Genomic DNA, 24,237 nt, shown 5'->3' on the forward strand with positions numbered 1-24,237 from the left:
TTCTTGCTGTGTGACAGATGGCCGCAGAGGGGCAGTCTGACACAATGATGTCTGACATGAAAATGCATATGTAGCAAAGATCTGTGGTTGAATTCCTCCATGAGGAAAAAAATGGCACCAGCTGACAATCATTAATGCTTACTGAACATTTATGGAGACCAAACAGTGGATGTGAGCACAGTGAAGGCATGAATGGTGCCTTTCAGCAGCAGTGACAGTGACATGAAAGACATTCCAGGTTCCAGATGGTGCAGCACGCAGACTCTTGTTCATCACTGACAACAGTGCATAACTAACGGTGGTGAATATGTGTTTTGCAGCTGAGATTTTGCTCTATCAGCTAGTGTTATTGTGTTCTTTGTATCTGTTGTAGTTTCCATGGAAATAAATAGGAGGTGTTATTTTCAGAGTGACCTACATAAACACAGTTGTGATAATTATGTAAAAGTAACAGGAAAATGTTTCCACTTGATTCACATTATGCTTAGGCATAATACATCTCTTACACACTCAGGATACATTTGAGATTGAGAAGGATCCTTTCAGAAACTTGAAAGGTAAATCTGACATTTTTTCAAGAAAATATTAGCAAGTGAACATCTCAAAATGTTCCTTATCAATTTTTAAATGTTGTATTGTAAATACAATTTCCACCACTTATTAATTTCATTGTTTTACACCCCCAATATTTACCTTTTTAAAATGTCATTGGATTTTATTATAATTACACTTAATGTTTTAAAAACTTGCTGTAACTAAATCTTAAATAAATTTTCAGATTTCAAACAAATAGATCAGAATTTTAATAGTAAGATGTGGTAAATGAGGACAATCATTTTTTTCCTGGAAAGTTCAGCTTTAATTCACTCCCTAAACCAGTAGAACTTATCTAGCTTTTCTGCAGGAGAAGTAAGCCCCAGTTTGATCAAATTCTCTGTCAAGTGACCAGACCTACAGCACATACACAGTATGGTAAGGTGATCTGCACATAAGCAGCAGGTTCAGACTTTAAGTGTTAACTTTATAGTACATTTACACAACTAAGTATTTGCCTATTCCTGAAGGACTCATGGGAAGACGACTAGTCAGGAACAGGCTATCACTGACTGAACAATTCATCAGGGCTACTGCATACTCCATGCCAGCATTGAAGGGGTTCCTGAGAGAGGCTACAGTCAATAAAAGAACACAGGATGGACAAATTGGTCTAGCAGGCCACATATGGCCAGAGACATTGTTTGGGTGTTCCTGATTGAAATCATAAACCTCTGTCTGCTTTCTGTCTGGGATAAGGACTATTATTTTCACAGAGTAATATCCTAACTTTACCTTAGAAGTTATTACCTATTCCAGATGAATCAGAGAAAGGTACATAATTCCTTTGACATGTTATATACAAACCAAGAACATAAATTAATAATCATCATCATCATCTTTAAGCACACTTTTTTTTCACTTTGTTTCTTTTAAGTGCTAGAAAAAGTACAATCCTCCCCTGCAGGTATCTCTGTTCTACTACTTGTGAATGCTTGCAGGAAGTTTCTATTCATTTTCTAGTGCTGGTGGACATATTTTGATTTGAAACTAGAAACTCCTTGTTCGTTCATTTTTTCTTCAAAAAGTGCAAGCCATAGCTCATGCTTTGCTAGTAGAAGGTGATAATCCCTCTTGGAATGCAGCACTTGTCTATTTTGGGTATGATATTCACTAAATTCCAAGGAGATTAACATAGTAGAATCCAATAAAAGTAAACTTCTCAAGCAAGAGGGAAGCTGAACTATAAAATTAATAAAATATAAGAATAATTTGTGGAATCATTAATTTTTACTCCCGTGTATTTCCTATCAAACTTCTAGGGGCAGACACAGATGATAAAGGAATTTATACCAGAAGTTTTCTAACTCAATGGAAATCTGTTACTGGGGCAGGAGTATAGAATAGAGCTAAAACATTATATAGTGTCCTGTAAGAGATTAGCATCTATAGAATACATAATGACTAGACAGCTATATAAGAACTTGCAGTCTAAAAGGACTGTAACACCCTAATGCTTTCATGTTCTTCTCAGAACTTTGGCTATGTGCTTTATATTGATGCACTGGTTGTAAACTGATCTTGCAGACAATTACTAAGTTCTTCACAAGTTATTCCAGATGAATCAGCTCAGACAAAATATTCAGAGAGGAACTAAAAGACCTGGGACTGCAAGTCTCAGTGGGATGGTCAAATAGATACACTTCCATAGGGACAGCTTTTGACCACTGTCAAATCATACTGCATAGCACAGTGGTTTTGTTTCAAAAATCTTCCTAGACGAAAAACAATGTCAGTTCACATCAGGAAGAACTGGTATTAAATTGCAAGTGCAGTAAGGAAAGTCCAAGACACAGTGTAAGAACACAAAAGGAGCATTAAGCTCTAACAAAAAGGGAGGAAAAAAGTGGATCTGGAGGAATAAACTAATTCACCTGATTAAGTGGAACAATTGGAAGTGTAACAATTCATATTACATGGAAACAGTTGTTTATATGACAATGTGGTGAAAGCTCGTAGAAAATTCATGAGACAGGAGAAACTAAGAAATTTCTATTAAATGGAATGGTGAGATTACACACAGGAGTAGATTTCGGGGAAAACGGTTAAAGAAATTTTGAAATTAAATCAAAACCATTTTTTAACCTAAAATTTCCTTGTGTTCACTTAATCACAAACCCCAAATATCAGCCACATGAGAGCCTTCATCACATCCAAATTTATCAGCCCATAAAGGAAGCACTCTTGGCAAGCCACAAGGAAGCAAGTAGATCTGGCAAGGACAGTAAACATTCTGAGATCATAAATGTCCACTAACAATTGTAATTGATCTATATTTCTATTCTGCTTCTCAGAATATTGTGGAATTTGATTTTCAATTGGATAATTCCCTGTATCAGAGAACAATTATAGAATTACAGAGGCAAGAAGAAAAACTGACAAAAATGTGTACATCCACATGATCATCATTAGTTGTTGCAGTAAAAATTATTATTAAATAATAATTCAAAGGTTTTCATTCAGTGAGAGATGTGGGAGACTGAATCAGAAATGGGAGGAAAAGAAGTATCACATATGAAAACTAGTGAGACTTTGCTACTAATTAGTAATGAGAAACCTTTCCTCAGAAGTCCACAGAAACAATGTATGATTCCTTTTATAATGCGGGGAATTAAAATTTAATGCCTATAACTTCTTCCAGAAGAGAAACCAGATCTCTGAATTTTAGTTTCTTCCTTGCAGATTAATAACCCCGTTTAGTATTTCCTGCACTTATTGATGGAAACTCATATTAGAAATATTGGCCAACATAAAGCCAAGATTTCCTATAATGTCCCAAATTAGTTGGCTACCGCAGGTTCATAGATTATTAATGCATCTCCTGTTGGCATTCTGCCTTACAACATTTTTCACTGAAATATTAAACCAAATTCAATCTTTGCTAGATTTTTAGCAACATAAAGCTTGCAAATAGCATTAACCTATGTTCCAATAAACAGTCTTTCATTCAATAAGTCTTTTACTTACATGCTTAGAACCATCCTTATACAGGAAAAGGCAAAAGCACACAATCCAGTTAAGATGACTGCTAAAATGCTTGTGTTTCCCCCCTACCCTCCCCCTCAAGTGTAGGGCAGGTAATTTAATTAATGCTATTAAATAATAATTATTACAAGTAACTAAAAATAAATAATAACTCGACAATAGGAAAGATCAGCTATTAGATATCTACCTCTGCATTAGTAAGCTGAACTGAAAGATTTTTATTTGAATAAATAATTCCAGTAATTAAGCATAAGCATTTGCAACTTCTTTTTATTTCAACAAGGAATTGGGATTTTTTTGTTATTTATTTAATGCTGCAGAACTGAATGCGAGGTAAGAACTCTTCGTACTACCTAAATTCACTGTTGAAAACCCCTTACATTTACAATGAAATTATTTTTATGTCTGAAATGTTATTACACTGTTATTAAAAAGAACAATATTCAATAGAACTAGGAATCTAGGTTTCATTTAACCAGGCATTTGATGAGGTTAAATAACACAATACAGTTAACACATAGTACATTAAATAAATAAACCCATATAATTTATCCCCTCACTCCTCATGAAAGGTCTGGTAAAGTACCTGTATTGCTAATGAAATCTTTAATTTAATGGTAACATTTAATAAAATTCCCCACTATTGTGTCTTCTGCTTTCATTGCTTTGCTTACATATCAATGATTATTTTATAGTTTGCAAACAGAAACTTCAGTACAAAGATATTTATAAACAGTAGCATTTTTCCTCTCCCATCTACAAAAATTTGAAGATACACACAGCTCAGAGAAGTGAAATCACAATCCAAGAGTAAAGCAACATCATTCCTTTCAGATGTGCAATAAGAAGAGTCACTGTTCCTAGAGGATGAAGAAACTCAGAATTTCAAAGGCTGAAGCCAAGAAGTCCTGCCAGATACACTTCATGAAAAATGTTTGATTATGATGGTGAACATCAACTTTTCAGATAAATGATGGAAAATATTCTAGCTTATGTACCCATGGAGACAATAAATTTCCTTCTTGCTTTGGGAGCTTAAGTATGGAGAAAGTTGTTGAATGTTCCACCTTTCACTGAACTAATAAAGATTTACTAAAAAATCCACTGCTTTCAAATTTCCTTTCAGTATGATTCAACAAATTTAGTCAGAGAGAAAGAGTATATCTGCAAAAATTCTTACGCAACAGTATGACAACCAAATGATTTGCAAACTGTCTGAATCTGCACAGAAGATGGAAATCACTGATCTGTGCAATCATCTAACAAATTCAATGAAAGCTCAAGAATGAAAAGAAGAGAAAGCTATGGGATGTTGATTAGCACATGTGGATACTACTGTATTATATACAAATCAGATTATAACACAGGCTGTGAATAAATACTGACATAGATGAATGTTATTTAGAAATCAGCAGATGTGGTAATTTTTTTAATCAAGCAGATTCTTCTGTAACAAAGCAGAAGAACTAAGCAAGGCCACACACTGGGCAGGTGCATTTATTTCCTTAACTATGAAAGCTGATCCGTCACTTTATCCTACAAGGAAAAGCTAACTTTCGCTCTGCAGCCCAAAGTACCTATAAATAGCTTCTAAGTTAAGAAAGACACAAAGCGTTTTTCTTTTTGACTGGCACACTGAAGGACAAGCTGAGAGAGAAATTTAAAGATTGCTGTAAGAATTGGCCAGAAATCACACTGATTCATTTCGCACGTCTAGAGTGATCAAAAATGAATTCTTATTGAAGAGAACTGAAATAATTACAAGTGCTCAAAATGGATTTCAGAATGGTATTATCAGCTATGAAAGATTCAGAGACAATATAAAATATATATATATGAACAAGGACAATCTGGACGTAAAACATTTCTTCAAAGTAGCGCAACCTTTTTGAGACTTTTCTCTTAATCTTCTTCCTCTACTCCCCTTCACACTTATAAATATTTCTAGGACTATTCAAATGACTTAAAATTTGTGCACAAGAAACTCAAAAACATTGAGGGCTTATTACCACATTTCCTTACTGGCATGAAATCTGAGAAAATCCTCAAGGTGCAAATGATCTGCAGTCTATTTAGCATCATGGTTATTTATTTTTATGGACACTCATTTTTCTTTACCCTAAATTGTAGATACATTCCTGGCACCATTTCCCTCTGTTCTCTAGGCTTTATTATAATATGATTTTTTTTAGTCTCCCAAATCCTCCTCAATACCTCATCAATCAAAAATGCATGCAACATCCACTGTTGTTTTACTAGGCGAGACAGCAAATCATGGAACCACAGCTTAGACCCTAGATAAAGACTTTAGTCATATCCCATTACTGGGATACATGCCATGGTTTGGGTAGCATTTGCTATAAAAAAATCTGTTCTGAAATATCTTAAATATAGTCTTTGCATACAAACTGATATGCACTGAATTAGTGTTTAAATATCTCTGTTCCTATTTTAGTATAGATTATATGCTGAACTAGTTCTGTCAAGTTCAGAACAGTATGCCATAATTTTGACTAAATCTAAGCACATGCATCTTTTTCCCTGGAAACAGTATTACAAGTATGCCCATTTCTCCTGTCACAGAAAATTTTCATGAATATTTTGATAAACAGCTGTTATGCTGTAGTAGTTTATAGCCATAATAACATCAGCTTCAGCAATGAAATGACACAGCATCAGAAGTGATCACATAACGCTTAATTATTTTTGTGAACAACTCAGAAAAGTATAGTGTGGATCATTTTGATATTTGGGTTTACTGGACAGGAAAAAACTTGTGCTTTGATGAAAAAGCCCTTGGCTTGCTCATCACCTGCTCATTAAAGCCGAGCTGAGATGCTGTCACTCTCTTCACAATACCCTTTAGAGAATAGTGGGTTTGAATAGACTAAATGATACAGTATTGCTCTTTCCCTTAAATCATGTTTTGCAATTGCTTCTACAAAAACTACAAAAAGAAATAAAAAAAATCTTTCTAAGGGCACCATATCACATTTGTAAATGAAAACCATTTATCGAAATTGTATTCATTTATCAAGTTGTACAACAGCAAAGGGGAAAAAAATCACTACAAATGAGATAGAATCATAGAATTTTTTAGGCTAGAAAGGATCCTGGACTTCATTAAGTTCAACCATCTTCTAACTATCAAGTCCACCACTAAGCTATATCTCTAAGTGCTACATTAAACATGTCTCTTAAATACCTTCAGGGATGGCAACTCCACGATTTCCCTGGGCAGCCCGTTCTCAAATGTCTAACCACCCTTCCCATGAGGAAATTCTTCCTAATATGTAATTTAAACTTTCCCTGGCATAAATTGAGTCAATTTATTTCAGTCCTATCGTTTGTGACTAAAAAGAGAGAATCTAACCTGGCTAAAATTTCCTTTCAAGTAGGTGTAGAGAGTGATGATGTCTCCCCTCAGTCTCCTTTTCTCCAAATTGAATTATTTCACCCATCTCTCATGTGTACTGCTTTCTAGTCCCTTCAGCAGCTTCACTGCTCTTCTCTGAATGCATGCCAGCAACTCAATGCCCTTCTTTTAATGAGGTGCCTGAAAACCAAAAAACACTCAAGGTATGGCCTCACCAGTGCTGTGTACAAAGGGACAATCCCTTCTCCAATCCTGTTGGCCACATTACAAGGGATTTTGTTGCTGTGCAACACCTGGCAGCAGAGGGGCAATCTGACACAATGACATCTGACATAGAAGTTCTATGTTTCTACGAAAACCACTTTCGTTTATATATTCAAAAAGAGAAAGCATGACATCCTCAAGAACAGTAACTGAAATATATTAGGACTTAAACCCCCTCAACTTCTTTCTGGTGTATGTCTATAGAATTCTTTCTGTGTTTCAGGAAGAAATTGCAGTGTCCAGCATTAATTTTCCAGTAGTCATGACTGTTATTGATAAGGTTTGTGGGCTTTTTGTTTGTTTGTTTTGTTTTGTTTTTTTTAAGAGAAAACAAAAAAAGAAGGTAGAATTATTCTGAACTTCAATAAGTAACCTTTCTTTATCACTCTTGCATGAGTCAAGGATGCATATGACATAGCCACACAGGTGTTCAGATAAATGCTGAGCCTGAGTGGGTTGAAGTCAAGACAAGGAAAGAACCACATCCCATGAGCAGATATCTATACCTTTCCACAAACTAACATAGAGACTGAAGACAGTAGGTGCCAGATTCTTTGTGAACTGTACCCAAAAGCTTTGTGCCTTAAGACATTAGATCAAGCTAATCTTCTTTCCTCACTTTCAAAATTCTCTTTCTTTTGAAGCTTTTGCTTTGCCTAGCCAAGCTCTACAGATTATTGCACTGTAAGTGCCCAGAGATACTACATAAAAGATACTTCATAAAAGCAGATCGCCTTGTTAATCAGAATCTCTCTGGCTTGTTAGCCGAAACAGCTCTTCAAGGCTGTCTTAGGTGCTGTTATTTGTCTTTCTTCTTCTTCTTTTTTTTTTTTTTTTTTAATTATTATTAAACATCATGGTAACTGCATACGAATAAAACAAAGATTTTTAAATACTATTCAGCTATGCAATAGGCACGGGTAAATGTAGGAGAAGGCTTTAAATCAGTTAGAGAAGGTTGTGCATTTGCTCAAAAGCACATCCAAAATCATCAAATGCAGTCTTATTATTCATTCAAGCAATCTATGGGATTGTTTCTAAATTTCCTCTGACTTTACATACTCACATGTAATTTCTTTTATGTTTATCTGAGATAACACTCAATTCTACTTGTCTTTACTTCTCAAAGGATATTAGGAGTTACAAGAGGGAAAAGGTAAAAAGCATGAGTTGACTAATGAATCTGTGAGAGAGCAATTTTTTGTCTAAATATTGGAGTGACTGTCAAAGAGACAGAAGCTCTGACCGTATATTTCATCTTCAAATTGATTGCCATTGTTAATAGATAAAAGGAAATCTGACAGTCATCCTAAGATTTAAGATTCATAAGTATCTTTTTGATGACATATTTCAGTGCATTTGATTACTGAAATTACAATATGATCTATTTCACTATCCCCCTCCCCCCTTCTAATTTAAACATTTTATCTATAAAGCTCTCTATACAGAGGTTAAATCTCATCAAGCCATTCTTAGTCATCTCCAAGTCTAATTCCAAATCAAGAATCACCAAAAAACACATACCAATGATGATGAATTAACCAAAATATTTAAGATACATTTAAAAAGGAGCAGAAAGTTCGTATGCATCTTGAATAGAATTCTGTTGCCATATTGAGTTTGGCAAAAAACATGAAAAAAAAAATCATGACCAACATTTGGACGAAGGACGAAGGGTTCCTTGCATCCATCTAGATACTACAGGAAATGTTGATACTTAAAAGAATTCTCCACCCTGAGTTACTCCCACAGTAGCCAACAAATTTTAGGCTACTTGAGTTGACACTTTAGGATATCATATGAAACTGACAATCTGCAGCCAACTCTGAAGATTACATTTCACTCATAGGGAAAGGAATTTTAGAAGCTTCCACACTCACATAAATTTATTCCCAAGATACCTTAATTTATTAGTATGGAATACAGCTGCAGCTATCATGGAAAAGGGAGGAAAGGTTTATAGAGTTGAAGCTGTTTTGCGCACAAGCTCAATAGACAATAGATGAATAAAAGAGAGAATGTATTATACACACTATAACCTCAACGCGTATATCTATCTTGTTTCCCCTCTCCTTCAACACTTCACTACTCTAAAGTAAAGACTTTGCTGAAAATCTGAGAAGTCTCATTATATATCCAGCTACATGCATATGGCTAAAACACCTGCAGCTAGTTGTTTAAATAAGTGCCCAGCATGTGTATGGATTTCCTCCCCATTGTCTCTGCTGGTCTAGCTGCCACCAGAGAGAGAAGCCAGTCTAGAGATTCCCTTCTTTTATTAACATATTTGCTTTCAAGACAATACTTCTAACCTACCAATCAGAGAAACCATACCATCAAATGATAGAAAAATGCTTTGTATTAATTTTATCAAATATAAGAACAGGTAAGAAACAAAAGTCAGATGTCTATTCTATTAATAACAGAACTGAATTTGAAAATAAGTAAAAAAGATTTACCTCAAGATTCATACTTAAGACATTTCAAAATACCTGTGAACTGCTGTTAAAAAGCTGACTTTGGAACTTACAGGAAAACAGACATATATCTTTAAAGCCCCTAAAGAGAAAAACAACTACAAAACAAGCAAAAACATAAGGAATGTATTAGTTATCTCACTTTAAATATATAAATGCTAGTTTGTACAATTGTAGTTTGGTTTTGGCTTTGCATTTCAGTCTTTGCTTCACCTCCATAATTACAAAATATTCATAATGAAATGAGAGTTTGACTTTCATAACACAAAACAACTAGAACTTGCTATTGCACCTTTATTCAAAAATACCTTCTGAAGAATGAACCAGATAAAATTTTATGCTATCAGAATGATTTGTTTTGGATTTTAAATAATTGATGCAATACAAACCAAAATATTTATACAGGTTTGAGAACAGGGCTGATTATTCTCAAGATCTCACTTTATGAATCAGATGTTGTTTGCCCTCCCAAGATGTCAGCTTGGGATCAATTTGCACAAGTTTGTAAACTAATACAGCAATTGGCACCCTCCAAAGTCTCTGCACTGAAGTTCTACATTTGAGCTCAAGAAAAAATCCAGAACCACTGTAACTTCACAGAAACAGTATTAATTCTTCCTTTTCTGCCTATGACAGTGAAGAAAAAAAAAAAAAAAGAACAGGATAAGAAAACTCGACTCCATGATAATTTGGCATTACAAATGCACTCAAGACTTCTCATACACTTTGCCACTCAGTGTGTTTTCACTGAACAAGCCCTCCTCCACAACTAATTCAAACTTTCTTCATACTCTACAGAACATACCTTTTCTCTCTTTTTTTTTTTTAATCAAAATGTGATTCGTATTTTAACCTCTCATAGGAACTTTTTCTGTCTGAATGATGTTTCTTGTACCTCTCAAAATTAAGGTCATTTACTAATTTTTCAATGAAAAATACACCAGATAGACCCTGTTTAACTTACTATTAAACTTATCTTGCTAAAGAGATTACTTTTTTACCATGACAGAGTGAAACAAAAATGAAAATCCCCGTACAACAATTAACAGTTAGGAGAGGGACTCCTTCAACCATTCTCCACGCTTCCACTGTCATTGTTACCTAGAATCGTACTATAGGGAGGAGGTAAACTTTGAATGTACAATTAGAGGCTGAGTGGATATCTACATATCTCACTTTATCTTACTGTCATTTCCGTCCAGCATTTCTTTTTCTTAACATATGTACTTTACATCAATAATGGTTGTCATTAGCACAAATTGCTTCTGAATGATTTAATACCTTATATTTAATCTATTTATTATAAAGTTGCTCTCTTTCTTTCCTCTGATGAATTTATCATTCACTACCTTTACATAGACAGAAAAGATCTTCCGACTGAATTAATTGGGTGGGTTTTATTTGGTGGGGGGGTTGATTGCCAATTTTGCTCTCAGATAGATTCCAGCTCTCTCAGCAGGTCCCAAGGGATGATTTCCATTGAGTCTGCTTCATTTATTTCATGGGAACAAAAATGACTGTTAAGACAGGCTGCTCCCCCTCACAGTTCAGCAAAAACACTACCTGAGAATTGCCTCCCTCCTATGAAGAAGTAGTATAGATGAGACAGATGTAGTTTATCTAAGCACATCTCTGACTGCGTATAGTGCCTCAGCACCAGCAGTTGGTGCTGAGGAAACTAAGCTAATGCAGGGAAATTCAGCATAAAGATCAGGCATGAACACTAATTTAGTTCTCTGATAATTGTGAGAAATCACATCTACTACCACAAATGGTTTGGAAAGAGCTAACTCAGGCTGCATTCACATTCCACCTCACTGTACGTTACCCCCTCCCCAACACTTAATTAGAAGTAAAAAGAAAAATTGAAAGATTCCAGTCTTGTTTGGTCTTTATGTAGACAACACAAGGGTTGCTTGCATCCCCCTCTGCATTGCACTCCTGCAAAAGGACTCTTATTCACCAGGCTCACAGTTTTTACAGCCTACTGTTCTAAATATCATCATTATGTTTGGTAGGCATTCCAACAGAACTGCAATACAAATCTGTTTCACTTGAGAAGTAGAGACCGTGATTCCTTAGGTTTTATAACACAATGCTTAGTACAAATTCACTGAATTTTTCCAGTGCTTCGCTATGTGATTTTAGAAGTCTATTTTCCCCAGTGGCATGCAAGTACTAAAATTGCATTGCATTTTGCTCTCAGCAGGTGGGAAAGTGCATACACAATGGATTATTCTCCTTTCTTTACTTCAGTTTTATGTAGCCACAGGTGGGGGGTCTTTCAGGTGATTGCTTAGCTTTACTAGGCACTTTAGAGTCATAGACAAGCTTTCTTAAAAGGATCTTACAAAACACACCAATGTTGTCAATCATGCAGTAAAAGAATTTCCTCCTCTGTAAACAGAAATAACTTTCAAAATCACACACACTGCAAACAGCAAGACAATAGGTATCAGCAAAAAAAAAAGAAAAAAAAAAGAAAAAAAAGAAAAAAAAAAAAAAATCGATCATCCTCTGTTGCATAAGGGAATACATTTTTTTCCCTTGTTACACGCATTGTTTACCTCTTTCCTCCTCTCTTTCCCTCTTTTCTCCAGAGGTGTAAGGTTTCTGCTTAAGGGAATGCAAAGCTAAGGAAGGATGTCATGCCCATAATTTATTTTATGAGGCTAGTAAAAGACCACAAAACCATCACAAAATAGGAGAAAAAGGGGAAGTTGTCAAACTACTTAACATTTGCTTTCAGAGCTCTGAAAGGAACTTTGATCAGCAAATATATCATTAGATCATGAATACAGATATTCATATCCTACAAAATGTTGACAGCTTTCTCTTCTTGCATGAGGACACACAGTGAAATAATATAAAGATACCCTTTTCTTTGCTGAAGGCAAAATTATAGAAAAGAAACTTCATCTGCAGCTTCCTTACACACCACACACACTGAACAAAGAAATGCAAAATACATAGCATCTTTTTGGCTGTTCAAAGTTTGGAATAAATGCACATTACAGCATGATGTGGGCACCATAAAGAACTGACGCACAAGGGAATAAACAGTTTCATTCCTGTTATGCAGATGGTTGCTCTTCTGATTATATAGGAAATTGATTTGTCCAAACCTTCCTCCTTTTTTTCTAAGTAAGCTTCTACACAATGCAGGAATTAGTACTTTGTTTCTGATGACGTTCAACATCCCCTTCATTCAGTTCAGTAACACTAACTGCAGGAGAGCTGCCAAGGTCATGTAAGCATCCCCTCCTGCTAAGAGACCTAACCCACTGGAGAAATGTAGCTCCAAATGGAATGTTCAAATAATTTTCATCATAAGCAATACATAGAATTGTGAACAATATTCAGCTGCAGCAGTACTTCCTGTGTGCATATCATTTTCTCGGTGCAGGTTTCAGCAATATAGAAACTGAGATGTACAAGTTCAAAACTTGAAGCCCCCAAAGGGCTTGATGGAAGAAAGGAGTGCAATGGATGCAAGTGTGCCCAGCTTGAGAAACTTTCTGAGAGGTGGCCAGGTTGAGAGAGGAAATCACAAGACTGAGAAGTATCCAGCAATCAGAGAGAGATTGATGTGTGGTACCGTGAAGTGACATGGGCAGACCAACAGCACTGCATTAAGTACCTGCAAGGGGAGAAAGATAAGTATGCTTCCAGCCCTGAGGAGAGAGATGGCAAAAACATGCAAGATGAAGGAGACTGAACCCTTGTCTCTGCTTGAGCAAAAGGAGGATGCACCCCCCTTACTCCTGGAGTCCCCCTAACCAGCAAACATAAAGCTCTGGGGCTGGAAAGAGTGTGCGGATAAGAGTTAAGATCCAGAAAGGGACAACCACACTAAGACTGTCCAACCAAAGACCTGAACCAGAACCAGTGCTGCCAAAATAAGGTAGAGGGACTTAGTTATTGGAGACTCCACACTGAAGGGCACTGAGGCAGCCATTTACTGCCCAGATAATCTCTCTGGAGAGATTTGCTGCTTGCTGGGAGCCCATGACAGAAGAAACTAGCAGGTATGACAAAGCCAGATAGCCCCATCTGCTCTTTCTTTTCTAGCTGGGTCACAGGAGGTTGTAAATAGGAAACTGACAGGACAATGGGGAATAGCCTTAAACTAAAAGAGGAGAGATTTGGATTAGGCAGAAATTATTTGCTCAAAAGGTGGTGAGGCACTTGAACATGAGGCCCAGAGAAGCTGGAGGTGTTCAAGGCCAGGTTAGGTGGGTCTCTGAGCAGGTTGATCTAGTGGGTGGCAACCTGTCCATGGCATGGGGGTTGGAGCTCGATGATCTTTAAAGCCTCTACTAACTCAAGCTGTTATTTGATTCCATTATTCTATGAAAAATAAGACTTTATGCTGCATGTTCAAAGTCCTATAGTGCATACAAAATGATTAACAGTCCATTAGGCTAATTAGTTTTCATAAATAATAATCCCAGGCTACAGAATTTTTTATGACCATTTGGTATGTGCAGTTCAAAATATCTCAGATCATAGCAGTTTCATCTACGAAAATGTCAAGAATCTCCTGAAATATTCCTCAAAAAAAGCATTAAGTGAATTGATGAAAAGTTACTGTTTCCTTCTGCACCCCAAAATACTATCTTCCTTATTTTCAACATTTGATATATGCACTGCTAACATGAGGAAGATATTTACTGCCTCTGGAATTAAAACATGATCACCTGACAGAATATTCAAACGGAATGTGCACTGTAAAGATTATATATATATATATATATATATACACACACACACACACACACATTTTAACTAAGAGTATAAAGCTTTTTTCTGTTTCTGTATTAGAGAATGGTACAGACTGTATGCCTGTATGCAATACAGTAACACATGTCTATACATTATTAAAAACAGTAAATTCCTATTTAAACAAAGGTTATGATCTGTGCACTAAACACTCATTAATGGTTATGAATCAATATGAAGGAGGGGGGCTTTTAGCAGGTGTGCATATCTATGAACTTCAATATATTGTAAAACTGTCTGTAGCCAACAGCTTTATCATTTGGCCTTTTTGAGCCTGGAGACAGGCAATTTTTCATGATTTTACTATTTCTGGCCAAACAAAAAGTTTTTAATTAAATATACCACATGATTCCAGATGTTTGTTTATTTGTTCCAATGGGGCTGTAAAAATGCCTTAGTGATAAAATTGGAGGACTCCTGCAAAAAACAGGCTAGGCTGGAGTACTAACCAAACATGGAGATCTCTCAGGAGACTATGTGTGCTCACAGCACTGTGTGTTTTGAATGTTTCCTCTAGAAGGGCTGTAATTTCACAGTGCCTGCAACTGGTCTTCTTTATCATAAAGGATTATTTATTATAAAGCCAAATGGGAAACCTACTAGACAGGGTTTTTTTGTTTGTTTGTTTTCAATAAAATTACCAGTTGCACACTCTTTGCATCGTTAATTGATCTGCATAACAACAGAAGATTTTAGGTAGGTTTATGATTCTGGATCCCATTTCCAATAAGGAAGCAATGTTTTCTGTTTTATGCCAATTTATAGCCATGGTTGCTTGAAGCTTGAGCATGTTCATGATTTCTTATAGCTGGCATGACAAAAAGAGCCACGTTGTGAAACATGAGACTCTTTCCAGTCTACCCAAAAGTCCACATTTTTACTCATTAATTATATTCAGTTTGTGATATAAATGTGATATTTATATTGGTGACTAAGACCCAGGCTACTAGGTTAGTTTCGGCAAACATGGAGAATGTTGTAATCTCAGAAATGTGAGGAATACTGAATGAAAAGAGAGACAGAGAGAGTAGTTAGGGTTTTAACAGTCAGTTTAGGAGATATGCACTGTGGAAAAATGAAATTGTAAACAATATCAAGAAAAAAGAATTTTGAACGGAATTTTAAAATGCTCCTTGAATCTTACACTTCTAATTCTCACTGGATGTAAAACAGGAGTTTTGTGCCGAACTGGTTAAATGTTGAATAAAATTTTAACCCAAACTCGATAATCCACTTAATTTCTCTATTTTGTCTTTTAAACCCTTGCCTTAAATAGGAATACCAGTATTGCATTCCCCCAGAAAAGCAGCATTCCAGAAAGTGATCTTCCTAGCACATACTTCAGGTCCGTTTGGTCACAACGCTTGAGTTCACTTCCAAAACTCAGAACACAGAATACTCAAAAATTAAAACTATAATGTCATTTAAAAATGAATCTTAATTTTTCTGACCATCAGGAAAGACTGCACAAAACTGTAAGGTACCTTATATATAATTCTCTACTCTTTCACAACCACCGCTACACACAACCGGTTGTTCTCATCATTGTAATATACAAAATAATTATGTGTTTTTATATTGAAGTTTTAATAATCCCCAGTATCCTGATTTGATTCCAACATTTCGTTAGTACATAGACAAGAAATTGTTTACCGTATAAGTGACAAGAACATGAATTCAATGATCCAGAAAATGCATCTTTTGAACCGTATTAGTCAAGGTCACACTCAAATCCAATCACAATTTATTCCACATTTGGGAAAGTCGTTGTGTTTTACAGGCAAATGAAAGCATGTCTCTGGCAGAGACAATCACTATTTAGCAAGTGGGGAAAATTGATCCACAGAATACCACTGCAATTGTGGTGGTTCTAGTCCATCAAAAACTAGATTAAGGCTCAGGAGAGGTACTACATGAGATACTCCTTAATCTGCTTTTTCATTACTGCTCAGAAAGAAGGCACTCCAAGATTGAGAGTGAATTAACGTGCACTGGACCTCCCAATTCCTTTGAAAGACAACATCTGTGACTGTGTGTCACAAGGAGGAAAGCTGGATACTGCATTTGCAGACGTAAGGCAAATAACATATGTGGGCCTCCAATCAGGTGGAAGCATTTCAAGGAGCCATCTTCTAGCATTTTTCCCCTCATAGATAGTTTCACCAATCTACCTATTCTCCTCCATCCCCACAGAGCAACTGCATCAGAAAAAAAAAAAAAAATAACTCACAACAGAGTCTGTATTACCTCCTTACACCTCCAAATTTTGAGGACGCCAACCAACCACTGACAGATTTTCTTTTTTCAGGGGAAACCAAGAGACAAAAACCAAATATTTCCTTAACCAAGTATCCCCTCACATTGGCACTCATCTTCACCAATACTTCACTTTCCATTCGTCTGTAATGTACCTCATGCTTCCATTAGTGCTGATGTTCCAAACCAAAGAACTAAACAAGGTACTAGTAGAACACAATTTCTCATTTCAAGCAAGCAAGCCAAATGAAATTTGATTTTTTCATAGCATACATATGTTTTAGTCTTCTCCCACAGTGCCAAAAGAAGAGGATTTCCAGCAAAACTCACGATTGGGACATATTTCCTGGCATTTATAGGAAGTGCCACAAATTATTTTTGAATGTTCCCGCCCCCAGGAAATATTTGTCCATTAATGCAAACTTTTTTTTTTTTTTTTTTTAGTCAGTCATCTCATGGTAAGAACATCCTGAAGATCCTGTCTTAAGAGGTACAGAGTTTAAAATAAGGCAGCTAAAAAACTGCAAATATGGCTACTCCTCATGTAAACAATGAAAAAATTGCCACTGTTCACAGCATCTCTTCCTGATAGATATTACATCTATTGGCAGTTCTCTTATTCATCCTAGTCTGAAGTATTACATGAGTTAATGTAAATATTTTTATATACATACATATACAACTTTTGTTAAAATTTATTTTAAAATTTGTCAGATTAACTGAATGATAAAACACTACCCACAGTTATTTTTATGGTTATTATTCTCTTTTTGGACAGCACACAACGAGCTGCTTTATGTGGATACAGAGAAAAATCAATTGACAAGCATAAAGTGAGTTCACATTAAAAAAAAACTAACTAATTATGATAAGTTGCTAAGTAAATTGCTTTGTGACTTTCCCAACAATCAATTTCAAACTCTAAATAAGCCTCTGGCTTGAAAATACAATGAGTACCTAACAACTGTGTCAATATTAACAACAGAGAAGATTGCAATGATAATATAAACAGGATAATTATCTTTCTGGAAGTAAGTTTTTATGCTAACCAATTTCCTTTTCTTTTTATGCCTGTGATTTAAAGATAGAACAGCTTTTCAGAGTGCAAGGATATCAAATTGAAGGCCTTCAAAAATACAGACTTAGTTTATTAATATTTATTATTAAAAAGCATACATTATTTTTATAATTTTACTTGAAAATCTGAAGCATCATTAAAAAAATTTAGACCTGATCCTTGAAGGACAAATATATGTGATTAGTTTAGATGAACTAGAGAATATTTAAGTCTAAAACCTGATCATGCTGAGAAAACACTGGTAGAACAGGTAAAGCCCTGGAGGACAGTTTGGAACTTTCTCACATCGCACAAACAATTACTCCTTCTGTTTCTCCAAATAGCTTCCTTGGTATTTGGTAACCTTAGGAGATAGGATAACCTTACTTTCTTATCTTCATCACCATTCACTGAAAGTAGTAAGTCTCTTTAGATGCCTATTGGATTGTAACTTCTAGGAAATCTGGATCACATGATGCTCATTATGCATTTGAAAAAAGTACACTTCTACCTTGGCCCAGCACATAACTTCTACACAGCCAGTGGCTGGATTGCATGTATGGCATACCATAAAAATCAGCCAGAAAGCATTCTGTATAGACAAAATCATCACTAAAAATTGAATAACTCAAATCCACTGAGTACAATAGCAAAGTAAACAAACAGTCAAACGAAGAAACTGGAGTGCCATGTCCAGGAGTCTCTAGAACAGATTGCACACCTACATGCTTTTGCTTGACCATGAATGCTAAAGTTTCGAAAAGTCTTCGTTCCAAAATAATACTTCACCACACTCATCAGAAGAAAAGAGAAACTGAGAGCAGGAAGATACCTTTTCTTTTCCTTTCATTTTCGTTCAAAACAAAAAACAAACAAACAAACAAAAAAACAAACAAACAAACACCTGTTTTATAAGATTACCTTCAGAAGGCTAATAGGAAATATTCCATCCCTGAATTTTTAGGCACTGCTTCTGAATGCAGTTTAAGACTTTCAGTCTCAAATTGGACTGTTTGAAAAAGAACATGTTTCGTTCAGGTGATTTGAATATATTCTTAGAATAAATAATATATTTTTTTCCCCCATATCGGTACACATAATTCCAAGTGAGAAAATAAAAGAGAAAAGGTAATTTCTGTGCATATCAGAATGCTTAGATAATTAACCAAGTATTTAAAAAAACAGGACAGTGGATTTGTTCAGGAAGTTCTTAAAAGCCAAAATAGACTGGAACTATTAAAACCTGGCATAAATCCAATCTAAGGCTATAAAAACTACATACATAAATACAGGCTTAGCTCTTAATGGAGACTGCTTCTTCTTCCTTCTACCAGTAACCCATGGGGCAGACTTACCACTACTTGTTCCCAGAAGTAAGATGTCAGAAAAAAAGACCATTTGTAAAATGTTACTGGGAACCAAATACCTTTGGCAAATGAACAGGTTTTCAAGTAAATCAGGTTCTAGACAATGTTATAAAATACTGTTTGCACAAAGCGCATTCAGCACAATTTTTCATTATTTCTATTATTTCATAATTTTACTTCTCAAGAGGTAACACAATAAATTACTATTTTTACCAGCAAATGGAAAGCACTGCCCTTTTAGAAAGAAAACTTAAATCTGAATGCTTGAATGCAACAAAAAAAACTTCTTTAGCATAGCAGTTACGTAAAATGAATATACAACATAGCTTGGGGAGGAGAGAAAGCAGCATTTTTCTGCATGTTAAGAATGCAATCCTCAAAATTATAACACCACAATTTTATTTTCCATCAGTTGTAACTATATAAGTATTTTAAAGCATTATTTGAAGACTTAGTATATACTCAATAAATTGATGTTGATGAGAGTACCAGGGGCATACAAACCAAAAATGACAAAAAATACATTTCTACAACAATTAAAAAATGGCTTTCCTTTTAGACATTTTGTTAGATCATCTGGACAAGTAAGAAGAAAAGTGAGGCCCATTTTATTTTCTTTCATTAGTAAATTTCAAAACTAGTACAACAGAAATCTTTTTTTTTTTTTTTTTTTTTTTTTTTTTTTTTTTTTTTAAGGGAGCATGGATGGGGAGGTGTTTATAAATTTGCTTTTTTTTTTTAAATCTGGGTAAGAGAAATGTACAAATTTCACACAACTACATCACTAATGTCTAAAATCAAATAAAAATAAATATTGCATTAAATATAAAATACTAATTTTAAAAAGGCCCCTCAGAATTTGCCATCATTGTTTTCAAAATAAACCAATAATAAAGCTAGCTGTAAAATTGCTACTTTGGAAGACTTGCCTAGAAGGACATTAATTAGGTCTCATAAAGGATCAAGTCATATTACTCTCAGGTGCCCAGAGCATGCAAAGACAGTCAATACATTTTCTTCTAGGAAATGTAAGTTGAATTGAGTAAATATTCAGCATATGGAAGATAAGGAGAACAATTTTCCCCACAGTAGGGAGAAATTTTTTAAGGCTTACAAATATGTATTCAAAATTTGTTGCTTTCTTCATGCACTGAGACACTCAAGCATCATAACATTTGATGCAGTACTTATAGTGATTATTCCCTGACATTATTCCAACACCGACACAGCATTATTATATGCTGTTTCTGTAGGTTCTGACAGTGAGAGATTTTTTTTAATTTCTGAATTTTATTTGTTAAAACAATAAACTCCAGAAGTCCAGAATTCATCTGGAAATAACATGCTGAATATATGAATACAAAAGATTTAAGTTGCATGCTGCAACACCACCAGAACATGATTTTGTTCCCCTAGCAAAATTCACAGTAACATATAGTAAAAATTATTGAAGGAACATTCTGCCATTCAGGTACATTCAGTTTGTTCCTGATCTCCCTCCCAAACCCCCAAAATCAATTCACAGCAATTCTCCAAACCATTTGCTGGCCTTTCAGGTTTTGGTAAACAAGTTTCTCTGGGGACAAATGAAAGCACATGCAATCATACAGCATGCTTCTTTTCATTTTGGGTCAAAAATAGTCAATATTTAACATGTGCAGCAGCTGATTCAATCACTTTTTATAACACTGAAAGCATTCATGAGGAAAAAAAAAAAATCAAAGATATTCAGAACAAAACCTAAAATAGCATATTTCAGTATTTCACTTTTTCTTGGATATTTTTCTATTGACTCCAATTAATGTTTTATGGGCTTGTGAACTTGGACATTTTTCTTTGTATAAAAGATGTTGATGGAGTTAATAAGCCCTGCCAGTAGGTTGTTCCAAGCTTTATTTACAACACCTGGAATTTTGGAAAGATTTCTTAATGACTTCCTCATGAATACGTGCACATATATAAGCATATATAATATTTATTTCTAAAACTTACTGGAGCATGTCATCATCTCTTTTAATGCCAATTTTACACTTTTTTTTTTTTTTTTTTTTTTTTTTTTTTTGGTTCATACATACTTCTCTGTTCACTTAATGTATAATTGTACATAATAATCAACGAAATTTTCAGCACATGTTTAGCATGCAATGCAGAGTGTTTCTGGGAAGAGTAAAGACAGGAGAAATACAGAATTATGCAAAGAGCTAAGGGGAAAAAGTTGGTAATTTGAGGAATATTATTTTACACTTTCATAGCAAGAGAGTAGGCACTCTCAAACCCTTGAGAAGACAACAATAAGCTCTAGACCCAAACAGACCCATAGACAAAGGTAGTGCCTACTAGAGCAACAATGTTGCTACACTGCTACAGAAGACAATCCCCTATCAGACAACTTCTGATACATAAAGCTGCTGCATCTCTATGGTAAAGCCAGCCATGAAGCCACATCTCTAATTTGTCATTATCTAAATAAACAGGTCTGAGGATACATGCATCTTAATATTTATTATTATTATATATTTTAATTAATTTTTAAAGATCCTTATAACACTCTTTAGTCCCACTTATTGTCTACTTACTACCTCTTTAATCTAACAGCAGAAATCCAACCTCAAAGTAGATATGCTTACCAGAAATCACCTGAAATCAAAGCCACTGCATGCATATTCCTTGGGATTTTTATTTATATATGTATTTATGGTGAGGGGGAGGGGTAGGACAGCGAAGGCTTATGATTTGCAGGATTTGGGTTCAGTTCTTCCTCTTGTTCCTGATCTCTGGCAGAACACAACACACTACAGCACCTTCAGGACATCTGATTTCCCATACACCATATCAACCTACACGAATACCAGGAAATAGCCTGGTAGCTATCTAAGCTCTGGCACAAGTTACTTTCTAATCAGTTACTTTCCTCACCCTTCCCATCTGAGTCATTGTCTGACTGGTTCTTTCTCAAATTTTCAAATAATTAGCCATCTGCTAATGCTGACTTAATCTAGAATGCTGTAGAATGTGAAAACACACTAAAATCTAGTTAGCATTAATTAATAAAATACAGGTTTGACTTCGATTCTGATATCCTAGTATAAAAATTACCTCTACACGTATCATTTATGCAGTCTCAATTTGAAAAACATTTGAAATATTAAAGTCTCCATCTAATCAAATGTGCAATGTGGAAAACACTGAGTGTTGTGGCTCTGGTTTCAAGCTGAAAAACGTTGCAAGCTACATACATTTCTTCTTTTTCAGAATAAACGAGAAAGAGCTTGGAATGTGCTCCTCCTGACTGCTCCAGTTTTTCACCTGCTCCCTGAACTTTGTGCTCCATAGGTATGCAGAAGGAATTCAAGAGTTTGTCCAAGGTGCTTTTTAAGCTGTAATTACTGGTGAAAAAGGAAATTGAACACTGATCTGCCTTTATGGCTTAAAAACAGAGAAGAATGAATCCCATTTTATTGCAATGAAAACATGTTAACATTTCAAAATTATAGCCCTAAATTGTTAAAATGCCAAAAAGCTGTCTCTTTACAAATATTAGAAACTTCACAAATTCTCTCAAAATTACCAACTCTGCATGTAATCATCTACTTAGCAACATGTAAGTACTTTAACCTCTTGATGTTTTTTCTCACACACACAAAAAAAGCCACCACTGAATGTTATTATCTATATATTTGTTTTCCCAGTAGACTTCCTTTAACTCCTCTTTAATATGACTTAAAATCTGTAATCTTGAAATGTATGGTTTTCTCATATATTACAGAGAACGCAGTGCCTTTCTAGTAAAGTACCAATAGAGCAGTAACTAATACATAGAGGGCCTCACTGTGAAGTTTACCACCTTAGAGGAATCCATGCCAATAAAGTTTAGCTTTTACCTCTGTGATTGGTGAGGTCTCTGGATCCTGAAGGTAGAGGTGTATAGCTCATCTCTGGAGAGATTGAGGCAGCATCGCTGGAGGCCTGTGTGATAAAACAAATACTATCAGTGTTTTGAGCAAAGGTCATTGAGTAAACAGAGACAATTCACCTGTAAATGAGTATTCTGATGTACATACAGGTGCACAAAATCACCAATCATGGAAGACTACTGAGAACTGAAAGAAAGCTTAATTTGTTTTCATTAAAACCAGTTTCAATCTTGCAAGGAAGCTGCACTCAGAAGTTTGCACTATTATGTTAAATTTCATTGCTAGAAAATATTGCCATACAGTTCACAGCTTTACAGAATTACCAAGTAAACCAGGAAAACCTTGGGCAGCGTTAAACACATACCTTTTAGTGAAATAGAAAAATTTTTACCTGAAGGAATTTACTCGTTCACAAGCAAAAAAAAAGAAGATAGAAAATAGAAAGCTAGAATAAGATGCTATACTTTTCAAAACAAAGCAAAAACTAGATTTCAAAATTCCACTGTTCTGTAAGCTAAGCAAAGGGATCTCTTAAGAATGATGCATATAACGTTCAAAAGTTGTACAAGTATCTAGATTAATAATGAACAGGTAAAACCCATGTCAGATTTCTAAAACACTTAAAGAAATATCAAGAAGACTTACTGAGAATCCTTAAAAGAAAATGTTAAGGGAGAAGAAAAGAAACTCATTTTTTCCCCCATAATAAAGAAAAATTTCAAGATCCTATGATTCTGAATCGAAAACATTAAACCACAGTTATTGTTTTCTGTAAACCAGTCTTAATCTGGTTGAAGAAGATTTCATCTGAAGAGCAACATAAAGCCAAGGAAAGCCATGTTTACCATCTTGCTTTTTAGTTATTGAGCTGTGAAATCTCATTCTTGGCTGATATGAAAATAATGGATCTTGTTGATGAATAGGAATCATCATGATAGTATTTTAAAACTTTAGTTTGAGTTGGATAGATAGCATGGTAGTGACATGCCCAGCTTCATTCAGAAACAACAATGTCTACTAAAAGTTATGCGATAATTTCTGATAGAAAAGATAAAGGAAATTAAAAAAAAAAAAACCACAAAAACTAAACTCCTGAATTTCATAACGATTTTTAAGAGGAATCTTAGAATAGTTATCTTCTATTCCTGTTATTCCTATATGTTAT

The 24,237-nt window shown here is 35.0% G+C and overlaps 1 protein-coding gene across 2 annotated transcripts in view; it reads right to left on the reverse strand.

The window, feature by feature from the left end:
* Window positions 1-24,237, reverse strand: part of LRMDA (leucine rich melanocyte differentiation associated) — a 673,100-nt gene that overhangs the window by 109,276 nt on the left and 539,587 nt on the right. For both annotated transcript variants that reach the window (XM_042862914.1, XM_042862912.1), the window contains exon 6: window positions 23,040-23,124. In XM_042862914.1, coding sequence (XP_042718848.1) covers window positions 23,040-23,124 — 85 coding nt within the window. The remainder of the gene's footprint in view (window positions 1-23,039; window positions 23,125-24,237) is intronic.

The sequence above is a fragment of the Lagopus leucura genome, unplaced genomic scaffold (assembly GCF_019238085.1).
Source record: "Lagopus leucura isolate 7727_CA_CO unplaced genomic scaffold, USGS_WTPT01 Super-Scaffold_739, whole genome shotgun sequence".
NCBI classification, from domain to species: domain Eukaryota; kingdom Metazoa; phylum Chordata; class Aves; order Galliformes; family Phasianidae; genus Lagopus; species Lagopus leucura.